Raw genomic sequence first — 26,114 nt, forward strand, 5'->3', positions numbered from 1 at the left:
GGGAAGGGGAAGAAGGGGAAGGGGAAGGGGAAGGGGGGGAAGGGGAAGGGGAAGGGAAGGGAAGGGAAGGGAAGGGAGGAAAGAAAGAAGGAAGGAAGAAGGAAAGAATGAAGGAAGAAGGAAAGAAGACAAAACTGGGTGGCTAGCAGAAACTTTAACTCTCAATGCTGTGGAGTCAGAGATGGATGGATCCTTGGGGCTTGCAAGACTGCCAGCCCAGCCTGTTTGGCATGTTCTAGGCCAATGAAAGCCCCTGTCTCAAAAAATAAGGTAGATGATACCTGAAGAACAGTACCTAAAGCTAATCTCTGGTCTCTATATGCATAGTCACACATTTGCACACATACACACACATACACACACATGACACATATACATACATATATATATATATATATATACATACATACATACACATGTGTGTACATATACATGTATGTACATATAATGTATGTATATATGCATGTATGTGTTTATGTAGATACACATACATCTTTAGATGCTTAGAAAAAGAAAAAAATGGGAGAGAAGATCCAAGGTCTGAATGAATTCCTCAGTGGTAAGGGCCAGAGGGAGCTGCCCTGGCTCTGTTCTTCCATCTATGTATAGAATACCAGTCGGCAGTCTTTATGATCATTAAGACTTGATGGCTTAAGAGGGACCCTAAAGGCAAGGGGCATCCACTGTTCTGTACTCAGACTTCGAGAATGAACATGATGGGTTCCTGGGATAAGAAAATTAACTAGCTTGAGCTATAAACAAGGCTATTGGCTCGTGTTGTGGGAAGATCTGGTTTCAGACATGCCCTGCCTTCCCTCTCAGGCAGTTCTGGGTTTTCTCCGAGTCCATCCTGCCAACCCTCAGTGGCCTCATCTTCCTGTTCTTCATGTTTGTCAATAACATCACCACAGAAGCCTCAGCCTCTGATCCTTTGAGGTTTTTCCAATCCAGTGGGGGAGAATTAAACCTACTTGCCTAGTTTAATCCAAAGTCCCAGGCGTGCGAGCCTTCTGCCTCAGAGGAGCCTGGCTTGGGCTGGGTGCCAGGCACTGAGGCTGGGAATACTGACTGACTTAAGTCTTGGTCACACCAATCTTCTGCAAGAGGGTTCACCAAGAGCAGTGACAGAGTGGGGTGGGCAAGGGGGGAGGGTCCTTCCCAAATGAGAACCTAGCACCAGAGGAGAGGAAAGCTTTTTATGTGTGTCATGTGTACCGACATAGTTAGTGTTCACACAGCCCATCCTGCTTTAAAGCCACAGCATGATGTGACACAGGGTGACAATGCGAGGAGGACCCTGAGAGTCTGGGATGAGGTTGCAAATCTAAAGGCATCCAGCTGTTGGGAGACTGGTGCCCAGGAGCATGCCAAACAAGGTGGAATGGTGATGGACAGCGTTGGCTGGCCAGCCTGACTTCCTCTTTCAGAGGTCTCCCCAAACTATCCTACACCCCACACCTGGGGATGAGCTAGTCACAGATCCCCGAAGCCACACCGCTCCAAGTATTCTAACTGAAAAGGTGGAACGTGATCCCTAAGAGGATACAGAGGCACCGGGTCTCCTGCGAACTCTGCTTTCCAAGTCTTTCAGTGGTTCTGCTGAATGATGCTCTGTGACATCACCGCACTTTCTCTATGCCAAGTCGAAAAGGACTTAGCAGCAGCGCAGGTCTGGACTCCAGTTGGCTGGGTATCTGTGTTTGCCGTGTGACATCCAGGCCTGGACAAGTGATGTGTGGGTAGCAGAGATTCTCATGGATCTAGGCTAGGACAACCAGAGTGCTGGTTGAACCACTGGTGGCCTGGGAAATGGCAAGGCTCATGGGAACAGGAGACCTATTATGGTGGAAGGGACCTTTCTCTTGGTGGTGGAGAGCGCCCTGCTGCCTGGGTACAGGTCGGTCGGTCACTGGTGTTGACTCACATAGACCACTGGTCCAGTTCTATGTTCTTTGATATTGCCAGCCAGGAGGTCCCCTTAGAGGGAGGAAATACAGGGAAGGCCCATGTCTGTGTTGCTTCAGCAAGGCGTTGAGTTGGGATGTGGCGGCTGGGGGACTGAGGCTCATTTTCCAGGCAGAGACTGAGGCCCAGGTATGAACACTGCAAGGCGGACCCAGTTTCTAACCCTGAGATCTCTGGAGCTTTACCTAGGGTGCTGGTGGAGGCTGATGCTCGCCAATCCAGGCAGACATGAGGAAACTGGCAGAGGATTGCCAAGAATAGCAGCCACTTCCTAATGTCAGAGGCAGGCCGAAGCTGTCCCAGCCCAACTGCTCACTCACAGCACAGAGAGGCTTTTACCTTATTCCACACCCACAACCCCTCAAGGCTTGACATTTCCCCCTTGGTCTCAGACTCATATCTACCCCAGTGCCACTACTCAGATTCATATCTACCCCAGTGCCATGTCTTGTCATGATGTCTGCCCACCTCACCCTGCCTCTGGGTCAGGGCCTCTGGAGGTCAGGGGAGAATCATGGCTTCTCCATCATCCCCTCTCCCAACTTTTCAGAGACTCGGGAGGCTGCTTGTGGTCTGCAGATTTCTTGTGAGGCTCTGCTTACTTGCTTAAGCCTCCCTGGTCCTCATGGAATCCATTTTAGTTTTTATTTTTCTGTGGTGAAGGAGATGGTGAGGTCTGGCAAGAAGGATCAGGTATTGCTTTCCCATCTTCATGAGAGAGAATGAGCAGAGGCTCCTTCCATGAAGGAGGTGCTACAACCAGGCTCCTTTGTTCTGCCTGGGCTTGGCCCTAGGAGCCGGAGGCTGGCCCAACGTCCTATGATGGAATCACTAGCAAGGGCCCACCTATGCAGGGAGACTGAGGCAGGGCCAGAGCAGCAGAGCCCAGTGATCAGCTCAAGACCCTAGGGAAATGCTCTTTCCAGGGTCAGAATCCTTACCACGACTGCACTGCTTAGGAGCCAAGAGTCCTGAGAAGGCCCTCAAGGCAAAATCTGGGGTTCAGTGAGAATATCTGGGCCACACAGGTCAGGATCAGGGTGCTACCTGGGGCTGAGGTAGAGGTGCAGTATGGATTTGGGATGGTTCTCAGTCTGAGGTTTTTGTAGGGGATAATTTAGAAGTGGGGTAAGTGTTCATCTGGGCCTAGGATGGGTTATAGCCTGGGTTGGGGTTGGGGTTCAGTATGAGGCTAGGATGAAGACCTTGGCCGGAGTGGACATCTAGTGTGGAACTCAGATACCCAGGCTGAGAGCTGGATCAACTTTGACTGACCTAGCTTGGCCCCCTACTCCGAAAGCCTGTGGTTGAGGCTGACACCTTCTGTCTGCCTTGTCCTCAGGGCAGCCGGGCAGCCAGCCCACACCAGGAGTGTGAGTACCTGCAGATGATTGAGAAACAGCGCCAGCAGTGCCTGGAGGAGGCCCAGCTGGAGAATGAAACCACAGGTGAGTCGGGTGGGAGCGGAGGAGTCCCAAGTTCCCTCACGTCACGAGCCCAGTCCAAAGCATGTGGCTCCCACAATAGTCAGTCAGATGGGGATCAAGGGCACAGGTCCTAGCCCAGAGCTCTGGGCCTCCAACACAGCAGAAGGGCCACAAGGCCGCCACTCCTCCCACATCTGGGGAGTTCCCAGCTCTTATCTGGAAACTGCCTTTAAGGGTCTAGCCGTGGCTGCTGGGCTACCCAAGGAGGGAGGCAGAGGATACTCAATGGTAGGGGCTTTCCATGATGAGACGGGTGGTTTCCATGAGGCTCTCCCTCACCTACCATGGGGCACCCCAAATCAACCTCCTCAACCCCTGGCTTACCTAGAGCTTAGAAGAGATCCATTGTCAGGACCCCTGCAGCAGCCCATGAGCACAAATGAGAGCGAGCTCTGTCTACTTGACTTGGTTACTCAGGGTTGAGCAAATCTGAAAAGTGGTCAGGTATAGGGAAGCAGAGGAGTTAGGAGGATGGGAGGCTCAAGGCTCACTCACTGTATTGGGAGAGAGTTAGCATGGTGGGGCAGAGACAGTTAGGCAGCTAGGCCTCCATTCCAGGTCATCTCCCCAGGCTGGGCTTACAGTTACATAATGGGACCAGGGCGCACCTGTCCAGCTTGCTGGCTCCTGGCTCCCAACAACACTCTGAAGCTGTTAAGTAATCTTTTTGGGTCCCTCCTTAACCCTGGTGCACAGACCTCCTGTGCTCATGAGTGGATGCTGGTCTCAGAGCCGGGCCTGGCCTGAGCCACACTTCATGGCAGGATGGCCCCTAACTCCTGTGACCCCGAGTCTGAGGTCTGGGTCAGTGGGTGACTAGACCTGCCTACTGCATATATGCCCCACCCTATGCTGCAGGACTGCAGACTGGCCTCAGCAGGCCTCAAGATCATGGGTGAAGCCCAAGAAGCTCAGACTCCAGACTCTGGAGCCCATTGCAGCTTCTCTCCAAACTGGTCCCCAGTGAGGGGACTGGCCACACTCATGATCTCAATGAGGTCACTGCTGGTACAGGGTGCCTGCGGAGTGCCAACGCCCTATACACAACAACCAGACTGGGACCTGGAAGAGGGCAGGCATAGATGTGCAAACTGCGGCGTGTCTGCCCTGACTGCTGCTGAGGTTCTTGTATACATACATGCACGTGGATGCAGGTGGGCACTCCTGGTGGAGTCTGACTGAGGCTGTGCCCTGCCTTCTGGAGTCTATCACTCTGCCTGCCTTTGAGTGTCTCTGTGAGGCAGAGGCCTGTATCTGTTTAAACCTGAATGTGACAGGTGTGCGGTGTCCCTGCCCATCTGTGTGTGGGTGCACCAGTGTGTGTCCCGTCTGTGCATTTGTGTCACTCCGACTCCTCACATGGTGGCCTGCCTTCCTGTGCCCATGCATAGAGATTTGCATGGGTGTCTGGGCTCGGTATGCCTGTGAGTACATGTGAGTATATGTCATTATGTATAGGAGATCCTATAAAACTGACTCACTTGGGCCTTTGTGCCAGCCTGCCTCTTCATCCCTCATCTCAGCGTCTTAGTACGGTTTTCCTACTGGGATCTTAGCCCTGAGTGGGGAAACGTCCCAGATGCACAGACATTTCTAGAAACCAAGCATTTACATGACTGTCATTATTCCATGGCATCCCAGCCCAGCTGCCCCAGCAAACCAGCCCTGAGGCACCCCTTGCAAGGAGCCTCCCAACCTACACCCCACAGGCCTCTTTTCCTCAGTTCCCTGCCTGCTTGCTGACCTGGGCCCAGTAACAGTTCACAGCATGCCATTGGCTGTTCTGCACTTCTTTGAGGCCAAATGCAGCCTCCCCACAGGGCAGAGCCCAGTCCCTTCTATTCTTTCCCACCTCTGGTGGAGCTGAGCACAGGACCCAGCACCACCCCATCCCCCACCACACACACACACACACACACACACACACAACTTTTCAGCTCAGGCTGGCAACTCTGAAAGGCCGAGGCCTGGCAGAGACCCAGACACAATAGCTGGCCTGCAAAACAGGGTGTGCCCGGCACTGTCATCAAGGGTACATAAAGTCCAGTGGCAGCCAAATTCCCAGAGAAATGCTACCGAGCCCTGCAAACCAGGAGAGGAATGTGTGAATAGGCGAGAGACTTGCCACACCTCATCCTGCTGCCATTGCCTCCATTTCCTCATCTGTGAAATGGACTGGTTATATAAGCGACTGGCTTAGAGGCTGAAACAATGTTGCGACATTCCAAAGCTGGTGCTTACTGATGTTAATTGAAACAGATCATAAATCATGAGCAGATTTGCCTTTGCCAGACCTGAGGGGCTCCTGTATGTCCTCCAGCAGAAGATGGACCATCAGCCACAGCAAACTGTTGGACTCCAGAGAGACTGAAGGGAAATGTTAATGGGGGGTGCGGGGCACAGGACTTCATTAGCCTTCAGTGGAGGTGCCACCTGACTGCTGCAGCACAGGGAGGCCGCCCCCTCCCACCTCACTCCCTTCCTTGGCTGCCACCTGACCAAGGTACTGAGAGCCTGCTATTCCCCCAAGTGGGTGCATTCCTTCACCTCCTCTTCCCGGGCCCCCTTCTTGAGAAGTTGAACCTTCGGACCTGGGCTGGTCTGGGCTTGGCCCAGCTGGCAGTGACTTTGACTCTGGGGTTGGGTTTCCTGAGCAAATCTGTATATAGGGCTGGCAGCATTGCAAAGAGACTTACACCCTCAAGAGAGGGGTCTGCAGGCGTCATCTCACCACAGGGGCACCCATTTTTTTTAGAACCGCTGGAGACACCCCTGGGCATCCTCACCAGCCCATCTCAAACACTAATAAATCTTCCCTCGCCTCCAGACTGCAATGCTTTGCAAGCTCTGTGAAGAGCCAGATGCCAACCAGTATGCTCCACTGTACCTAGAATCCTACAGCAAACATCTCCAGAGTTGCCATTACTATTATAAAACAAAATTCAAATGACGCACACGTGTTTTTAAACGGTGACAGTCTCTAACAGAGCCTCTTGGGATGGATCTTGCTTTTTTTTTTTTTTTTTGAATGTGGATTAATAGCCTTGTTTGTGTCGAGAAGGCAGGCTCAAACTGCGGGGCTCAATTGCTTGAAAAGTGCTGCCTATAATTTGGTAATATAAGATTTTGAAATCTAAATGTCTGTTTTCTTACAAACCGTAAAAGTGAAGGCCATTCATTGTGCTGCTGGAAATATATACGACGCTCTATAAAAGAAAGCATAGAAAGGAGAGTGGTTTATAATCAAATGTCCTGTGCATGTGCAGGCGTGATGGCAGTAAAAGATAAGAGGGGACGACGGTCTGAAGGTTGTGCCTGTAAATACAAGCTCTGGGAATGGGAGAGCTATAAACATAGATTGAAGTCTAAGCCATGCTCCTCTCTGACTCAGATACCACAGGCACTGCAGCAGGTGACATGGTTTCCGAAACTTCAATCAGCTCTCATTAACGTCCAGAACAAAGTGGAGTGCAGGCTGTGTGCTCCCTGTTCTCTGTGACTGCTTTCCCGGAACATTCCACAGAACTAAAGCCACTGCTCCGAGGACTTGCATGCCAGAGCCTCAGCTCCTGCCATTCAAAAAGACGGACACCCATACAAGTGCTCATCCAGAATGAGAGACGGTTTCCCATCGGGCAGAACCAGCTAGGCTCCCTGCCTGGCATCTCTGCTGCTTGTCCATCAAATGGGCAAGTAGCTCAGTTGGCAGTTAGTGTGCACAACAAGTCCTGGGTTTAATCCCCAGTGCCATATAAACTGGACATCGTGGTGCACACCTGTAATCTCAATAGAACTCAAGAGACAGTCAGGAGGACCAGAAGTTTAAGGTCTCCTTCAGGGCCAGCCTTGACTACACAAGATCCCATTTAAAATAAACAAATAAATGACGCCATGTAGTGAAGCTCTGTCCCTTATGGAGAGAGGGCACTCTTCCTGTCAGAACAGGACCTGTGTCTCCTCTCTGTAGGCGCAGTCTCCACTCAGACAGGAGACCCTCTAAGGAAAGGAGGAGGAAGAGTCCTCACCATGCTCATGTGATGACACGTGCCCTCTGCCTTCACCCCACAGGCTGCAGCAAGATGTGGGACAACCTCACCTGCTGGCCGACGACCCCTTGGGGCCAGGTGGTAGTCCTGGACTGCCCCCTCATCTTTCAGCTGTTTTCCCCCATTCACGGTAAGAGCCCTAGGCTGAAGGCCAGAAGCTGTGAATGGGACCAGCTAGGGGGCTTTGCCGCTTAAGGAAGTGGAAAAGCTGTCTGAGGGACTAGAGAAAACTGGGGACTTCGTGGCCAAGAATGGCATTGTGTCTGGAGAGGAGTTGTGGGATTTGATTAGCTCTTCACATAGAGATAAGCACGTGGGAAGGGCTTGCTAAATATTTGCTCAGCAATTGATAACTGATTGACGGGCAGGTCTGATTGAGTTATGGCTCCCATGTTCTTGTTGTCTTGGTTGTGACTCAGTCTGTCAAGGCCTGGAACCGATGACCTTTGGGGCCCCAGGAAACCGTCACACAGCTCTGCTTACACATCTTGCCATGTTCTATCTGGTCAAACATTCACATGTAAGGGACCTCTAGACCACATTCAGTCAGCATGAATGTGATGGCTTCCATCGCACCAAGCTCTGCTCCACAAATAGCCGGAAGAGACATTGAAAACTGCCACTTGCCTGCCCTCTGGGATCCTCAGTGTTAGCTGGAGACACCTTTAAGTGAGACAATAAACAAATGTGTAATAAATGGGCAGAGTCCCTGGGAGGCAGGAAGAGGTGGGGCGGCCCCTGATGCTCTCTGAGATGAGGACCTGAGAGAATGTGAACAGGCTAGCTCTTCCGTAGGCATGGCCATCCTCAACCCCAGAGTGTACCTGAGTATGAAGGTCTGACCCCTCAGTACCCTATGGTCATGTGGCCTTGTGAAGTGAGCAGCCATACTCCATGGGTCCAGCTCATGGGTTCTCTTTGATGGAGAGAATCGGGAGCCTAGGACTAGTGACTGGATCTACGGGGAGCATGTGAAGGAGAGGACCCTCTTCCATCCCAAGAGGGTCATTTGCAAGAGTGGATAAGGTTGATGCTCACCTCCACTCCTGTGCTTTGGGGAAGCAGGGCTGAGGAGAGCAGACCCCCCCCCACACACACACACACGAAGAGTCTTGTTTCCTATGGGAGATTTAAAAAAAAATCAGAGGGTTAGAAGGAAGTATTCTATTGTGGCTGGATAAAATGCCTGCAGGAAGCCTAGGGAGAGAGTTCCGTGGGCAAAACTCTTGCTGTGTACACATGAGGACCCCAGAGTTCAGGTCATCAGCACCCTTGTAAGCACAGACACTTGGGGTACCATCACAGACACTTGGGGTGCCATCTGCAACCCCCGTTATTCTCAAGACAGAGACTCCAGTTAAAGGCAGAGCTGCCAGATGCAAAAAGAAAATCCAGTGGTGTGGTGAGTTAATAAGGACCCCAGTTGGCAAGCTACTTGGAGGTACAGAGCCCAGACACAGCATCCAGTCTGGCAGAGGTACCATTGAGGCAAGACAGAGGACTAGGTACAGATGGACGGACAGACAAGTTGATGAGTGGGCAGATGGGTAGATGGGAATTCGAACGGGCCATGCTGAGCAGTGGGAAACATGCTGAGCGTCAGCTGGAGGGGACAGTAAGGCATTCTGTGTTCCCTGACATATACACTGGCTCAGATGACAGCTCAGTGGGGCCACCGTAGAGTTAGGCATCCCGTTCTCCACAGGGTTCAGGTGAGGGAGTTTTGCATCCTTCATTGGTCTGCTGTGTTTGACAATCTCTTGCCTGGCTCTTCTGACATGGACTTAATGAATCCACAGGCCCACATGTTCCTAATGTTCTCTGACATTGTAGATCGTGACACCTTTCTGTTCGCATGACTGAGTTGCTCATCTGCCTGTGCCTTCAGTTGGTGCTGGACAGGTGGTGACTATGTACACAGACCAGAGTCTTTCTGCCTCTGCGTTTGAGCTAAAATAGGAGCCAAATTCTGTTTTGCAAAATGAGTTGCAATGACATCTGCTGAGTCTCTCATCCGGACAGCAGGGCCCTCAGTGGCCCCGCAGGAGCCTTTCCCCGCCTCAAGGGTCATAGAACGGGAGCCAGGCAGCACCATGGACAGACAGAATGGGACTGGTCTGCCTCCTGGCTCTCTACTCAGTGTCTCTTCACTGTCGCCTGCTTCCAGGCTATAACATCAGCCGTAGCTGCACTGAAGAAGGCTGGTCACAACTGGAGCCTGGCCCCTACCATATTGCCTGCGGCCTGAATGACAGGGCATCTAGTATGGATGAGGTGAGGGGGTCTTGTGCCTCTGTAAATCCTGGGGTCCACCCTCTTCAAGTTCACATCGCCCAAGACCCATCCCTGGCTCCTCTAACAAGGTACACACAGGACTTTTCTTGAGGATCCCACCCAAGGGGGGCTAGCCCCTGAGGAGCCAAAACTGAAACAGAAACAGAACCCCCAAGCTGGTTTACCTCTCTCTCTCTCTCTCTCTCTCTCCCCTCCCTTACCCCCTCCTCTTCTCTCTCTCTCTCTCTCTCTCTCTCNCTCTCTCTCTCTCTCTCTCTCTCTCTCTCTCTCTCTCTCTCTCTCTCTCTCTCTCTCTCCATCAATAGTCCTAGCACTTGGGAGGCTGGGGAAGAAGATCATGAGTTTGAGGCTAGCCTGGGCTATACAGGGAAACTCTCAAAATTCTATTTTAAGAAATGAGTGATTGGCAGGTGGGAGTTGTGAGATTTCCACTCTTTCCCATGCTGACATCTGTCATGCAGAGCAGACGGAAGAATCCGTTCACTTCCTCTTACCCTCTGGGCACAGTGTCCATTTGTCCATGAAAACCAGGCTTAATGAGTACCACTCAGCTGCTCTTGGGAGTCCTAAGCTCATCTTTCTTAAGTTAGGCAGGGGCAGCAGGCAGAGCATATATCTGGCCCATTCCCATCAACAGCCCCAGTTTTGAGCTCTCCCCCACCCTTGAATGCCTACCCAAAACCCTTGCCTGCCTCCCCACAGCAGCAACAGACTGAGTTCTACGATGCAGTGAAGACCGGCTACACCATCGGCTACAGCTTGTCCCTTGCCAGCCTCCTGGTTGCCATGGCTATCTTGAGCCTGTTCAGGTGAGACCCAGCCCCAGGCAGCTCACAGTCTCTGCCCTTGCCTCTGCTAGCCCAGCCATCACAACCCTGACAGCAAGTGGCCAAGATGTGGCCTCTAGAGCAGTCTTTGTCCCCTTTCCTGTATATTGGGCTCCAGAGGTAGAGCCTGCCAAAACACTCTCGATGCACAGGAGATTGGGGACTGGGCATGTGTCATCTTGTAGGCGGGGCCTGTAACCTGGAGGCCACATCTCCTCTCACCTCCTTGCCTAAAGCATGGCCCCATGCCAGCCAGGATGGGGTGGTCCAAGGCCCCTCTGCATCCCAGATGTACCTGCCCCTTGCAGGAAGCTGCACTGTACTCGAAACTACATCCATATGCATCTCTTCATGTCCTTCATCCTGAGGGCCACCGCCGTCTTCATCAAGGACATGACCCTCTTCAACAACGGGGAGACAGACCACTGCTCTGAGGCCTTGGTGAGGACCCACCTACTCCACACTTCCTCGTTATCCTTCTGCTCCTCGCCTTCCTCTTCCTCCTCCTCCTCCTCTCCCCCTCCCTGCCCCTCCTCTCTCCTTAGGGACAGAACCACACACACCTTGCCCGCTTGTCAGACTGTATTCCCCTTTCAGGTTTCTGGGCCATTTTGGGGGGTTCATATATTTGTTAGTAAGAAATGCAAGTGGGTTCCTCGTAGTCAGTGCCCAGAGGCTCATCACAAGTTTCCAATCTGGCCTCAGGCCACTCCCTGCCTCAGTTTCCCCATCTGTACAAGTCCTCCCCACACATTCCTCCCAGCTCAGTCTTCTGTCCCTTAACAGCCCAGATGTTGCTCCCATACCAATGTCCTTCCCTACCTGCTCTTGCTGCCTGCCCCCCTCAGCCCTGTCCTGGACTTTTCTAGGGTCAGGAGGCTCAGAGACCCTCCGAGGAGGCTGCCAGGCATGGGCGGGGGAGTCTGTCTCTGTATTTGTTATTTTTTTTTCATTGCTGTGACAAGATGCTCTACGAGCACAGTGGAAGGAGAGCTTTTGTTGGTTTTGTTTGGTGTGAGCTGCAGCCCAACATGATGGGAAGGTGTGGAGGCAGGAGCGGTTGGCAGCAGGTCACATGACACCCACCATGGGGCAGCAGAGAGATGAGCAGAGAGTGCTTAGCTCACTTTCTCCTTTCTATTCAGCCTGGGTCCTCAGCCCACAGGATGGTGTTGGCCACCTCTGAATTAACAAAATCCAAGAGCTCCCTCTCAGTCATGCCCTGGGTATGCCAGCTTCTGTCAGGTTGACAATATTAACCACCATAGTGTCCATAGAACTCAAAGGTCTCCATCCTAGGACACGGATTAAAGGGGGGGCTCCTACACTATGTTCTGAGGACGCATGGCCTCTGAGTGAGCCCAGGGAGGCAGCACACTGCTTCCAGATCAGTGGTGGGATTCCCAGGATAATGGGGTCTCAAGTAGGGAGAAAATCCCACGGTGACCCCACAAGCTGGAGCCAAGAGGAGACCAGAGAGAGCCCTGCAACCTCCAGAGAGCTTGTAAAGCTGATAGGGCCCGCCAACTTCTGGAGAGACTAGAGTGTGACCCAGGAAAGGACTTCCCAATCCTAGGCAGGAGAGAGAAAGTTGCTCCGTGAGGATACCTCACAGACAGAGGCCTCAGGGGGAGCGGGGATGGGGTGGAGGGTACGGAGGGGGGCGGGCAGGCAGCCCAGATTCTGTGTTCAGAAGTGGAAATATGGTGCCTGTGAGAGGGTGCCCTGAAGCTATGGAATGAGTGCTCCCTCGAGGAGACCCATGACCAAAAGCAACTGGGGAGGAAAAGGGCCATTTCATTGCATAGCTCACAGTCCATCATCCAGGGAAGCCAGGGCAGGAACCTGAAGGCAGGAACAGAAGCAGAGGCCCTGGCAGAATGCTACTTACTGGTTTGCTCCTCACGGCTTCCCCAGCCTGCCTTCTGATAGTGCCCTTCACCACCTGCCTGGGGATGGCACTGCTATGGCGACCTGAGCCCTCCCCCATCAGTCATCCATCCAGGAAACGCCCTACAGCCTTACTCACAGGCCAGACTGGTGGGAACACTTTGTCAATTGAGGTTTCTTCTTCCAAGCAGACAGCAGCTTGTGTCGAGTTGACAGGAAACTAGGCAGCACACCTGTTCTACCCTCCCTTCAGCCTTCTCCACGCTGTCTCTGGGTCCCCTCCAAAGCCTCCACCCACACCTATGGTCAGGGAGCTCCCAAAGTCTCCAGCAAGCATTCACCCTCGGGCTCCCAGCTCCTCCCAGGACTCACTGGAGGACAGGACACAGGGAGCAGTGGGCAGGCTGTGAGGAGGGGGATGGGGGCGGTGAGCAGAGAACAATATGGAGAGAGGAATGAAGACAGGGCTGTTGAAGGGAGCAAGGAGGTGGTTACCTAGGAAGGGCTGTGTGAGTCCTGGGCTGGCTCAAAAGTGGATGGGCAGATGAATGGATAGATGGGTGCTGTGTGGGCGAGTGAAGAGACAGCTTAAGTGAGTGGGTGTGGAGACAGCTTAGGTAAGTGGGTAGAGAGACAGCTTAAGTGAGTGGGTGGTTGATGGATGAGCAGATATAGTTGATGAATGGATGTCTTGGTGGTAAATGGACGGCGGAGTTGACATGAGTGGGGAGGTCAATAAATGTATAAGTGACCAGGCATGGTAGCTCACACCTATAACCCCAGATGCAAAAGGCTGCGAGTTGGAAGGCAGCCAGGGCTACATAGTGAGTTCTAGACCAGCGTGGTTACAGTGTGAGATTGACTGAAAACCCACTCAAGCACAAATAGACAAATGTCTGGTAAAGGGGCAGGTCGGTAGGCAGACAGGAACCTTTGACATTGTGACGCCACGTTGTTACCAGTCAGGTTCATGCTGGAGAACCTCAAAATGCAGTTACCAGAAATACGACAAAAAAAAAAAACCCTAACATTTTAAACAAGCTTACCATTTTGTGTTGGACTACATCCATGGCTATTCTCAGCCACATGCAGCCAGCCACACGCTGAGGATTGGACATGCCCAGAGACACTGGGATCCGTAGCCAGAAGACGTGCAGAAGACACACTGACAGATGGATAACTTAAATAACCAGCTCCGCCAAAAGTGCCCAAGGATATAAAGTCAAGATCACAGGAAAACCCACTGCACACGTTTGAAGAGCCTGGTTGCGAGCTGACAGCAAACAAGTTGGCTGGGCACAACTGTGTTTGTCGCCCCCAAACCAGAGGTTGGGCAGCGAGGGACCTGCCACCCCTGAACCTCCCTCTGCTCCTCCCCACAGGTGAGCTGCAAGGCAGCAGTGGTTTTCTTCCAATATTGCGTCATGGCCAACTTCTTCTGGCTGCTGGTCGAGGGCCTCTACCTACACACCCTGCTGGCCGTCTCCTTCTTCTCTGAGCGGAAGTACTTCTGGGGGTACATACTCATCGGCTGGGGTATGGTTCCAGGGAGGGGGCGAAGATGGGGAAGCTCCCTGGGAGGTGGGAGGGTACAACCCTAGCCTACTTATGAGGTTCTCCACTGACACTCATGAATGTCCCCAGAATACGGGACCCTGGAGTCCCTCCCAGCCTCCCGCGGCTGCTTTACAGTGCAGAGCCTGAACAAAACTATATATTCCCCCTTTCTGATCCTGACACACAGGGCTACTGTCCATCTATAAGGGGTTCAAATCAGAAAGAAAACAAAAAACTTAAGTGGTCACAGACCCTCAGGCATATATCGTCACTAAATCTAAGAGAGTCTTTATACGGTATACATGAACAACTTGCACACTGTAGCCCTAAGTGTTCCACCCTTTCTTCTCCTTCCCTCTCTTTGGTTCCTCCTCCAAACCCTCTCTGTGTGCTCTCTGCTCCCATTTCCTTCTCTTCCTTTCTCCTTTGCCCCTCACAGGAGTACCCAGTGTGTTCATCATGATATGGACGATTGTCAGGATCCATTTTGAGGATTTCGGGTGAGCTTCTGTCCCTTCCCTTCCCTCTGGCTGCTATCATTTGGGGTCAGAGTCCCTGGGCGTGATGCTGCTACCAAGGTTTGGCAGGTAGACAGACAGACCACAGCATCAAGCCCAAAGTAAGAGGCTGGAGGAAGATGTGGGAAGTGGCAGATTCTGGGCTTGGGGGCAGAGCCAAAGGCACCTGGGGGATGGGTTACTCTCAGGCTGAGGACTTCTCTCACCCAAGTCTCCATGTTCAGGTGCTGGGACACTATCATCAACTCCTCACTGTGGTGGATCATAAAGGGCCCCATCCTCATCTCCATCTTGGTAAGCCGTCATCCTCATCTCCATCTTGGTAAACTTTCATCTTACTGCTGAGCCCAGAGCACACAGGAAATGAGGGTTTAGGTCAGAAAGGAGCCTCAGGTTTCCATCATCCACCCCTGCTTCCAGCGCTCCCTCTAGAGCAGGTAAAGTGGAGGGCGGGTCCTCAAGGATGCAAAGGAGAGTCCCAGATGATTTGCCCCAAAGGGAAGAGCCGTCAAGAGGTACTATGAGCCGGGCGTGGTGGCGCACGCCTTTAATCCCAGCACTCGGGAGGCAGAGGCAGGCGGATTTCTGAGTTCGAGGCCAGCCTGGTCTACAAAGTGAGTGCCAGGACAGCCAGGGCTACACAGAGAAACCCTGTCTCGAAAAACCAAAAAAAAAAAAAAAAAAAAAAAAAAAAAAAAAAAAAAAAAAAAAAAAAAAAAAAAAAAAAGAGGTACTATGGAGGGGTGGACAACACCGGAGAAGAAAACAACCTACCCCAGCTTCCTCTCTCTAAGTGACCAACATCGGGGGTCTGTCATCCAACAGGTAAACTTCATCCTGTTTATCTGCATCATCCGAATCCTCGTTCAGAAGCTACGGCCACCCGACATTGGGAAGAATGATAGCAGCCCATACTCGTGAGTGTGGGCCCAGCAGCCTAGCTCCAAGCTTCCACCCCGGGTCCTCAGATCACCACCCTACATATGACCTCACATGCCTACACATACCCAGAGCCAGACATTACTCTTCCCCATGGCCAGGCTCAGCATCCCCTGCCCATCATCACCAAGCCCTCCACACCTACATCTGCTCTCCTGATGCTTAATGTCCTTCAGGTTCACACTGCTGCCCCAGGGAGCTTGAAGGGAGTGGAAACCCTATGCCTGCCTCACACACTGTGCGGTCTGACCTGTGCCTGGCAGAGATGGGGATACAACAGATGCCCAGCAGGGGATGTTCTGGGAGACCCCATTCCACATCGAGGCAACCACATTCAATATTCCCCACTGATAGCTATCACATCCTTACAGAGATCAGGCACAGGCTGAGAGGTCTCCATGCCTCTGCCCGCGTCACACTCAGGATCCGCAGTGAAATGTTCCCAACTGTACAAAAGACAGATACCCCAATGTTGGAGTACGCCACTATGGGCGGAAAGAAAGGAGGCATTTTCTTTCCTCGATGCTGTGACAAAATGCCTGACAGGCAATTTAAGGAAGCAAATAGAAACCATGCTTTAGCTTCTGTCTCAAGGGCACCACTGGTCATGGCAGAGACTCGGCTGTACAAGCGTAAGGCAGCCGGTCATCCTGTATCCAGTCTGAAAGTGAGAGATGAACGCCAGCACTCAGCTCATTTTCTCCTTTTTATTCAGTCTGAGACCCCAGCCCACGGGACGGTGCCACCGATAGTCAGGGTGGGTCTTCCCACCTCAACCCCATCCAGAAATCCCCTCTCAGATATGCTCAGAGGTTTGTCCCCTCCGTGATTCTAAGTCCTGTTGATAATTGATATTAATCGTTGCAAGGGCTGTAATTCATTGCTTGGAAAGAGGAGGAGCACTGGGAAGGCCAGCAAGTTTCTATGGAAATCAGAGCTTGCAGGCATGTGAAGGAAACATAAAACATGACTGGGGGCACCCTTGCAAAGGCCTGTAGAACCTTTACACTCACAGTGGCAATGGAGAACAGACCCACCATGCAGGCCACCCCACAATGGCCATCCAGTCCTGGGATCCTAGATATTCTTAAGCTGGCCCCCATCAGGGGAATCTCAGCTGTGGTTGGAAGATCCCCACTGGAGGAGTCACGAACTGCTGGATTTGGGATTCTGTTCTGGAACCCTGTGACTGTCGGGCCTGAGGCTGACACTTCCTCCCATTCCTAGTGTGACAGCGTTCTGTCCCTAGCAGGCTGCATGGGCGGAACAACCCTCTCCTTCCCAGAAGGAGACGTGCGGGGCTTGCCCATTGCCGAGAGGCAGCACTCCTGTCCCGCACGCGCGCATGGGTGTCCTTTAACCTCAGCAACCTTGTTTCCCAGAAGTCCAGCTGCAACGGGCTAGAATCTGGGGGACAGAACCCAAACTGGTCGTGGCCAGGTCTGTGTGGGTGAGATGGAAAGGAACAGCTGTCGCAGACAGAAGGGGGAGCTGGAGCTGGCAATCCCCAAGGAGGGGCTGTCAGTTCCCACTCTCAATTTAAAGAAAGCCTCCATCTGTCAGCCTCTGAGTATTGGATGGGTTCATGGCCAAAGAGGTGTGGCTGGGAGCCAGGCCCAAGAAGGAAGGAAGGGCTAGGTTGCATCTGCATGGGGTGGGATCTCAGAACCAAGGCAGGAGAGGCAGGGGCAAATGTGTTTCTACCCTACCCACATCCACCCTGACCTATTCTCTGCCAGGGAATCAGGAAACTGTGGCCCTCACTGCCTGGACCAGCTGTGAGGTCTGCTGAGTGTACACAGTAGAGGGCCTTAGCAGTACCTAGAGGGAGTGCTGGCACCAGGGCACCAGGGCAGCAGGAAGACAAGCTGGTCTTTTGGAGCAGGATTCTGCACTGCTGTGAGATGCGGGAGGGATGCAGGCTAGGGGAAAGTGGCAACCCCTAGAGACAGGGCCACAGCGGAAGAGCAGGAGCCACAAGTGTGCACGCACTAACTGACGAGCAGGCTTAAGAGCGAGTGCTCCTCACCCTCCTGCACACCGGGCACATGTGGCCAGCCCTGGAGCTGGAAAGGCTCCATTCCTAGGAGCTAGTGTCCTTGGAGACACCCACAGCACTTCCGAGGAGACAGCATCCCCGAAGTGTGACGTCGCCTCACTCTTCAGCTGGGGACACAGACCAGGAGGAGGAGGACTGACCGGGAAGTCTTGCCTCCTGAGTCTTATGTAACACATCATCCTTGGTGGCTTCCTCCAGAAGGAGGAGAAAGAAGGGAGTTTAATTCTTTCATGTGCTTTCCCTGGGCAAGGAGGCAGGGGGACAGGAGAGCAGTATCACTGATAGACAGGGGGCAGGATAGAGTGGGCATGCCGTGGGGATGGGGCAGCCACTGTTCGTCCTCACAGGGTCTGGTCACTATCAGCATTTGGTATGCCTACACCCATCTCCCCCGTGTGGCTATACATACCCACACCTTCCCTCTCCCTGTCCCCAGGAGGCTGGCCAAGTCCACACTTCTGCTCATCCCCCTGTTCGGAGTTCACTATGTCATGTTCGCCTTCTTCCCCGACAACTTTAAGGCCCAGGTGAAAATGGTCTTCGAACTCGTCGTGGGGTCTTTCCAGGTATGAACGTGGGCCTGAGGAATTCACCTGGGGCTGCCGTGGGCCCCAGATTCCAGTCTTCTCCTTGTCATACGCTCTGGATAAGCACCCCCATTGTGCTCAGTGCTTTCCTTAAGCAGGGGGTGAAGGGGCTGTGGGGAAGTGGGGTGGGTTGTTGGGTGGGGCTGGGAGTGCCTGCAGTCCTTTTACCTCACCTCTGCCATCCTCTTCCTCCTCAGGGTTTTGTGGTGGCCATCCTCTATTGCTTCCTCAATGGCGAGGTGAGCGCCTCCCACATCCTGGTGGGCGGGCTCAGGGTCTACAAACCTTGATGGGATCCTGGAGAGCAAGGACGGTTAAAAGCTTGCCTCCCTCCAGGGTGGTTCTCAGATTGCAGCGCCCTAGTTGCCTGCAGTCTCATTTAAAATGAACCTTGATTGATCCAAGGACCCGAGGACTTAAAGCCTGCACTTTCACAAGCCCTAGGTGGGTTTCAGAGCAGGGATACTGTGCGTATCAGAGGTGAAGAATACTTACAGCTAAGTGGGTGTGGGCTATTTGGGAATAAAGACATCGAGGGAAGGTGCAGTTGCTGCCACAAGCACATTCAAGTGCGTGCCTGGATGAAGAATTGGGGTACACTCCCCAGGCAGCACCCCTCTGCCTCCCTATACTGCATTTTGTGACCTTCTGCATCCCATCTTCCCTCTCTCCAAGATCCTGAGTTGATTCTCTGGCTCCCAGCCCTGTCCCAAGCCTCCCGAGATAGCATCCAGGCCTCTCAACTTAAGTTAGGGAACATCTATAGCCTGCCTAACAACGCTGCGCTGGAGGCTAACCACCCTTCCCGCCCCTAGGTGCAGGCAGAGCTGCGACGGAAGTGGCGGCGTTGGCATCTGCAGGGCGTCCTGGGCTGGAGCTCCAAATCCCAACACCCGTGGGGAGGCAGCAACGGCGTCTCGTGCAGCACGCAGGTGTCCATGCTGACCCGCGTCAGCCCGAGCGCGCGCCGCTCCTCCAGCTTCCAAGCGGAGGTCTCCCTGGTCTGACCGCCAGAGGCCGCCAGGCCCCTTCGCACCCTCCCCACGCCAGCCCCTGGAGCAGAGGTCTGCAGCGACGCCGCTGGCTCCAGCCTTTTGTAGGGACACAATCCTTTGCTGCAGCCAGGACCCGGTCCATGCTAGCTGGAGAGCCGGGAGGTCTAACCCTGGAGGATGCAAGGAGGAACCAGCATCGGACTCCACCACCCAAGGCTGCTCTGCCAGTCATGCGCACAAAATCTGCATTCACCTCCTGGAAAGCAAACCGCCTGCCCTCAAAGCTTTGGAACTCTGAGGGCAAAAGGTTCCGCCCTGTGGGTGCCTAGAATTCCACTAGGGCACTCAAGTCGCTTTGGGTTAAGCGTTGCCATTGAGACTCCTCTCTGAGGATGCAGCCCCCTCCCTCCGTTTATCTGCCAGCTCTTCCGGGTGGGTGAGTTCTTCTACCTCAGGCAGATATGGTTGTGACCTGGAGTTTCAGTTTGGGGATCACAGCTATGTTTCGGTCCTCCCTCGGGATGGAATTGTCCCAGTGAATCGTCAGACCTGGGAGCTCAGGGACCTATCTCTGGGGAGGCGGGGGAGAAGGCAGCCCTGCCCGTGCTCACCAAGTGACTTTGTCCATCAAGTAGGACCAGTCCCACTAGCCTTATGCACAACCAAAGCAATAGTGAGCTGCCGGCTCTGGGCGCTTATCTACACACCAACTACTACTGCAAGGGTCAGAGGCATGAGCACACAGGCCCCTTGATCCTGAGGTCACCCTGCTATCACTGGTAGTGATGCTGAGTCTCTTGAGAGCAGGTATCCTTTCCTGTTACTAAAGACTACCTTTTTTTACATATTGTGGTCTGCTGGATTCTCTGGGGGTCGCATTACCATAGATGCTATTGCCACCCTCAGTCTCCAGTTCCTGTGGAGAGTGATTATGTCTGACATAAAAGCCTGGGGAGGGGGCAAGGCATCTTATGCCCCCCTCTACACTTACAGCGATAATGGCTTCTAATCCAAACTGGTGTCAGCGGGCTCTTCTCAGAGCCGCACCAGGCTTGTATGACAATAAACATTGGCTCTAGCAGGCTTAGTTCCTCTAGCCACTGTGGGTCTCCTGCTTCTTCTAAGCAGCTGTGTCACCTCTGCTCTAGTGAGAGATGACCCTTCTGGCTTTGGGCAGGAGCCCCACACAAGAGCCTTTGATCCACACGTGATTGTGAAGAGGTTGTGACAGGGGTCCGTTGTGACCCTCCCTCCCCTAAACCCATCTGGGAGGAGACAGATTCTGCCTCAGACCAAATCAAAACAGCCAACAGAGCTGTCACCGACAGCAAGGGTTTGCCATCATTCCTGAAAGCACAGCAAACAGGAAATGCAGCAACCAGGTCGCTGCTGCCTAGGAGCCAACCAAGAGGGCTCGATCAATGGAGATTCCCCAGCACAAGTGAGGAGAGGCCAGTCTGGCTAACGGAAAGGAGTAGACAGAGCAGTGGGGCAAAGCAGGTGACATTGGTCGGTCAGTGAGAGATAGCTAGCTCCCAAGGGTTTGTGCAAACACACTTGTGTAAACTTGTGGGTGTCAGGCTGGTGGAAAGAAGCCAGCGTGGGCTAGCAGAGGTTCAGATCTGCCTGCAATACCCCCATTCAAAGGCTGCTGCACCCAGTACCAACCCCCTGCCTAAATGAATGGGACCAAGATTCCCCCAGGAGTGCTGTGTTGTGGCACCAGCGTAAGGCGCAGGGCCCTGGGAGGGCAGCAGTTACCAGCCAAGAGGACAAAGTGAGTAAAACTCAAAGTGTGTTCAAGAGAGGACAGGCAGAGTTAGGAGGTGAGAGGCTAAGTGGAGGGCATTTCGGAATAGAGACTGGGAGGCTTGGGTGAGGAGCTAAAAAAACTTGTGTTGGCATTCTAGGTTAGTGACAGCCCTGGGACTTCCAGGACACCCAGGTCCTTCTGGCAGGCGAACTAATCTCTATCGCCACCTAGTGGACTTCAAAGGCTTGACCAACTTTGGCCACCTTAGGGCTTCCTATTGTCAAGTAGGTCTCATACTGGGAGACAACCGACATAGAAAGCATGGCTCCATTACTGAGCTCCCAAGAGTGATGTGTGGCCATACGTAGGACTTGCCCCACACCTCGCTCTCAGGCCAAACCACTGGCCCCTTGTGAGTCTTGCCTTGACCCAAAAGAACCTGATGGAACCCAGCCCCTGGTGGCTCCTTAAAACTGAACCCTACCCACGGTCTCCAAGGACAAAGGCTAGTTAGCTGAAGTGGGTATGGACAGGGGGCCGTAAATCTGAGTCCAGAGCAGGTTCGTTCTGTGGGAAAGGCTTGTTCACAGGCAGTCCTCCCACTCTGGACACAGCCTGTCGGAAGAGACTGGATTACCAGCTAGCAGAACAGCACTGAGGTGTTTGAGGGCTGGGAGAGGTCCTAGAATCCCAAGGGAATGTGTTGGGTGTCACCCGAGTTTGAGAGCACATGCCAGCAGAGACAAAGAGAAGGTCTATCCGAGGAGGCTGAGAGATGGGGAGTGGTTAGTTAACACAGAGAAGGACCCAGGTCTGGAAAGGGTGCCAGACCATCCACAGGAAAGGGAGGACGTCAGCCGGTGAGACAGTGACCTGGTTTGGGACCAGGTGCTGAATGTTGTGTCTGCAGGGTATCTGAGAAGAGCCCCTCTAAGGCTGTTAGAAATACAACCTAAAGGGACAGAGGGCAGGAAGACCAAAGCAGCCCCTTTGGAAGGAACAGTGAGTGTCCGGGCAAGTCCCCAGGCACCCCATGGGGTGTGCTGGGCACAGTCTGGAGAGGAGACTGACTCAGCCCCTCCATCCTAGCTGCCACACAGGGTCTGTTTTAATGAGCAGTGACCAGCTTCCCTACCCCCATGTGGGAACAAGAACAGCTCTTATCTCTCTGGGGGAAGGGGAAGGGGTGGGGCCACAGCTGGCAATCATTAAACACCCTGCTCTAGGCAGGGATGGCCAAGATATTAATAGCGTCGGGAGTCTATGGCCCCAAAGACTTGGCCTCCCAGGAAAAGGACAGAGCAACCGCAGCAGGCCAGAGGGATGCGTCAGGAGGCCATCTTGGCAATGCCCCAGCCTCCACACAAGACAAATGGGATAACCAGAAAACAGAGAAGGAAAAGTCATTGTTGAGGCAGATGTTGAACCCAGCTTTCTAGAACCCCTGGTCGTGCCTCAGATATTCTATATCTTGCCAAATATGGGGTCATTTGGCTGTGCCCTACCTGGAAACACAAAAAGAGTTGATCCGGTTAGCAGTCCTGATTCCGTCTTGACATATTGTTTATCCTGTATTTTTGCATTAATTTTGATATTTTAAAATACTGCATTAAAATATTATTTACCTTGAGTCCTGAGCTGCTGTTTTGTTTACCTACTTAGAAGCTGCCCCCCTCAGAACTGCCTCAATAGTGTCACACCCTAGCCCTCATCACAGCCCAGGAGTCTCAGTATCCCTGACTTCCCGGATGCCACTGTGGTGCAAGCATTGGAGCCTACCGGCTGGTCATTTGTGTTTCCACAAAGGACCAGGGTGATGCCAGCTAGACGGGACAGCCCCAGGGCTAAAGGCTCGTGTCAGCGTAGACCCCAGTGTTTCTGCTTTCCTTCTCAGTTAGCGCTCCCTGGTCTGTAAGATGCCTGTCAGTACCTCGAGCACCGTGTTCCCAGAAGCCCATCCACAGGAAGGAAGGAGAACACCCTTATCCAGAAAGACGGTCCATTTAGAACTTACCTTCTGTCGAGCACAAGGATGAGGAGGATGGGTCACGAGGTCACCCTGTCAATGTCCACACAGGACCTGAGGGATAATGGGTGTCAAGAGGAGGAATTCAACTTGACACAAACTAGAGACACACAGGAAGAGAAAGTCTCAACTGAGGAACTGCCTCCATCAGATTGCCGTCGAGCATGCATGTCTATGGGGGCATTGTTTTGATGGAGGAGGATCTAGTCCACCCATGGTCCCCCCTGGGCCTGTGGGCCTAGGTTGTGTACAGAAGCTAGCTGAGCAGAGGTAGGAGCAAGCCAGTGAGCGTCGTTCCTCCGTGGTCTCTGTTTCAGTTCCTGCCTCCAATTCCCTCAGTGATACATTTTAAAGTGTTGATTTGATTTGGGCAAAGTGTTTTGTCACAACCACAGAAAGCAAACTAGGACAGACAAGCTTCCATAAAGCAAGTTGACTCATTTTTTAAATCTAGCTCAGTCTCCTTTTGTGGCTCTCTGGGGACATGTGTGGTCTTTGGCTGGCTTCACTTGAGCTGCTTGGTTTATGTGCGTTAGAGCTGAAGACACCAAGTCAGCCATGGCTCAGGGCAGGGACATGCTTTGGGCATTTTATGCAGAATGAGAGACAATGGTTGGGGGCAGGTCAGGGAACACTTCTAGACTTGTGGACGGCGCCCCCAACCCCAGAAAATCCCTTCCAATTTCCCTGTTGCTCATCTATTAAACTAGTAGCAAGAAAGCTCTGTGACCAGCCAGAGCCTGCCAGTGGCCACCATACAGCAGCAAGAACTGTCTTCCCCTCCCTGGGGCCATCCAGTCATCGCCAAAGCTTCTCTCTAGGAGAATCCAGGGTGCAGAATCTGGGAGGCTTTCCTAGAGCCTTCCAGACCTGACCGCACACAGGACCACAGAGGGGTCTGGAGAAAAGGCAGGATGCTGCTTCTAACACAGCAGTGTGGTGGCTTTACAGTACACATACTCCACAGGGAAGTGAGGAAGGTTTATGGCCAGGAAGCAGGAGTGAAGGTTGGAAGTGGAGAAAGACTAATGGAGCTAGCCATCCACAGGGCGACTGGGATTCTGAGGAGCTGGCAGAACCGTTGCCCAAGGTTCAGGCCATCAAGGCTCCAGGTGAGGGTTCTGATTAATTATTCCACTGTTGCTGCAGTAAAACAGATGACCGAAGTAACTTAACGAGGGAGAGCCTGGCTCGATGTTTAAGAAGGGAGGAGAGGAGGCTGGAGAGACAGATGGCTCAGCAGTTAAGAACATTTGCTCAGAAGAGGACCTGCGTTCAGTCCCTAGCACTCATACAGGCTGCTCACAGCTGCCTGTAACTCCAGTTCTAAGGAGATTTGATGCCCTTTTCTGGTCTCCGCAGGTATCTACGCACATGTGGGATTCACTTAGACACACACATATACATAACTAAATCACTTAAAAATATTTTTTAAATAAGAAATAGAGTTTATCACATCCGGGAAGGCATGAGGACTGGAGCGGGAGGCAGTTGGTTGTTAATCACGAGGAAGCAAAGAGATGACAGGAAGTGGTGCAAGGTTGTCAACCCACAAGTGTCACCCCCAGTGACCCACTTCCTCCCAAGAGGCCCTACTTCTTAAACACCTTCCAAACAGTGTCATCAGCTGGGGACAAAGTGCTCAAATGCACGAGGCTCTGGAGGATAATTCACGGTCAAGCGAGCACCGCCTGCACGAGAGGCTAGTGGGTCCCTCCTGGCGCCCGATGCTCTCCACATGGCATTGCTGTGGAAACTGAAGGAAGAGGTGGGCAGGTGGACATGAGGCAGAGCCCGTTGAGGTGTCTGTCTGGACAGAGAAGAACCTGGCACTGAGTAAGGGGTCTTTGAGGGCACTCACCAGCCTTGCTATACAAGATTGTGGCCATTAGCAGGGCGGTGGTGGCGCACGCCTTTGATCCCAGCACTTGGGAGGCAGAGGCAGGTGGATTTCTGAGTTCGAGGCCAGCCTGGTCTACATACAGAGTTCCAGGACAGCCAGGGCTACACAGAGAAACCCTGTCTCAAAAAAAAAAAAAAAAAACAAAAAACAAACAAAAAATTGTGGCCGTTGATCACAGCCTGTTCTTTTGACAGGTTCTGGCTGAGCCACCTCCTCTGGGGGAACTCCAGTTCCCCTCAGTCTCAGCCTTGCCTCTTTCTATATCCAGGTGTGAGCTGTCTTACCACAGCTTCTAGGGTGGACCCCTACCATGCACCAGGTAGCTCCAGCACGAACCTACAAGACCCAGTTTGCTCATGCCCTGTGGCTCTCTGGAGGCTCCAGGCCTCTGGGGCTCCTCTGGGGCTCCTCTGGGGGCTGATGGGCCAGATGATGTTCATGGAGCCAGGCTGTTCCTCCTTTTCTCTCTTCTTAAGGGGACAGGGGGTGGGTATCAGAAAGATCTTATGTAACCCAGGCTGGCCTTGAACTCACTACGTATGAGGTCGACCTTGAACCTCCTGCTTCTATCTCCAGGATGCTAGCTAATATAACAGGTGTGTACCACCACACCCTGTGTATGCTGTGGTGGGAATCAAACTCAGGGCTTCAGGCATGCTAGGCAAACATGTCTACCACCTGAGCTGCCTCCTCCCACCATTTACAAAACTTTAATAGGAACTTTTTGGAAAAGGGATCTGACCAGGCAGCCAAGGTTAGCCTTGACCTTGAATCGTCACCTTGACCTTGAATCGTCACCTTGACCTTGAATCGTCATGCCCAGCTTTCCAAGAGCTAGGCTTTCCGTGGTGCACCAAACTTACCTTCACTCAAATCCTCTCCTATTCAATCTGTAGCTTCCTTTGTCCCTGGAGGCTGCTAGGGAGGGAGGAGGGGCTCTTGTTTTGATGGGGAGTGAGGGTGGGGGTGGGGAGGGGGCAATACTCCTCTTTATCGGTTTTCAGTTCCCCCCTCAAGATGTTCCAGGTCATGAGACAGGGTGGCCTGTGTCGGAGTTCCCTCTTTCCCTCCTGGCAGTTCTGCACCATCTTCTCCCCACATATTCTGGAGATAGAAGTCCCCCTTCCTACCTTTCCCTGGGGACAGAAAAGGGCAGTGGCTTTCAAGATTGAGGATTTGGAATCCCAGCTCTGACTCTGTCACGCCATGCTTTCACATACATTCAACAGCGTCATGGTGTTAGGGGACACCGTTCATGATGACAGCA

The 26,114-nt window shown here is 52.9% G+C and overlaps 1 protein-coding gene across 2 annotated transcripts in view; it reads left to right on the plus strand.

Annotated features, from left to right (window-relative positions):
- Vipr1 (vasoactive intestinal peptide receptor 1) overlaps positions 1-22,555 on the plus strand; it is a 30,258-nt gene extending 7,703 nt beyond the window's left edge. The window contains exons 2-13 of one of the 2 annotated variants that reach the window (XM_021172689.1): positions 3,308-3,413; positions 7,521-7,628; positions 9,666-9,772; positions 10,496-10,602; positions 10,929-11,061; positions 13,893-14,046; positions 14,507-14,567; positions 14,810-14,879; positions 15,411-15,502; positions 18,020-18,149; positions 18,368-18,409; positions 18,986-22,555. In XM_021172689.1, the coding sequence (XP_021028348.1) occupies positions 3,308-3,413; positions 7,521-7,628; positions 9,666-9,772; positions 10,496-10,602; positions 10,929-11,061; positions 13,893-14,046; positions 14,507-14,567; positions 14,810-14,879; positions 15,411-15,502; positions 18,020-18,149; positions 18,368-18,409; positions 18,986-19,177 (1,302 nt within the window). In that variant the 3' untranslated portion in view covers positions 19,178-22,555. The remainder of the gene's footprint in view (positions 1-3,307; positions 3,414-7,520; positions 7,629-9,665; positions 9,773-10,495; positions 10,603-10,928; positions 11,062-13,892; positions 14,047-14,506; positions 14,568-14,809; positions 14,880-15,410; positions 15,503-18,019; positions 18,150-18,367; positions 18,410-18,985) is intronic. The other variant, XM_029481856.1, reaches the window with a different exon arrangement.
- The last annotated feature ends 3,559 nt before the right edge of the window (positions 22,556-26,114 follow it).

This window comes from Mus caroli, chromosome 9, assembly GCF_900094665.2.
Source record: "Mus caroli chromosome 9, CAROLI_EIJ_v1.1, whole genome shotgun sequence".
Taxonomy (NCBI): Eukaryota; Metazoa; Chordata; class Mammalia; order Rodentia; family Muridae; genus Mus; species Mus caroli.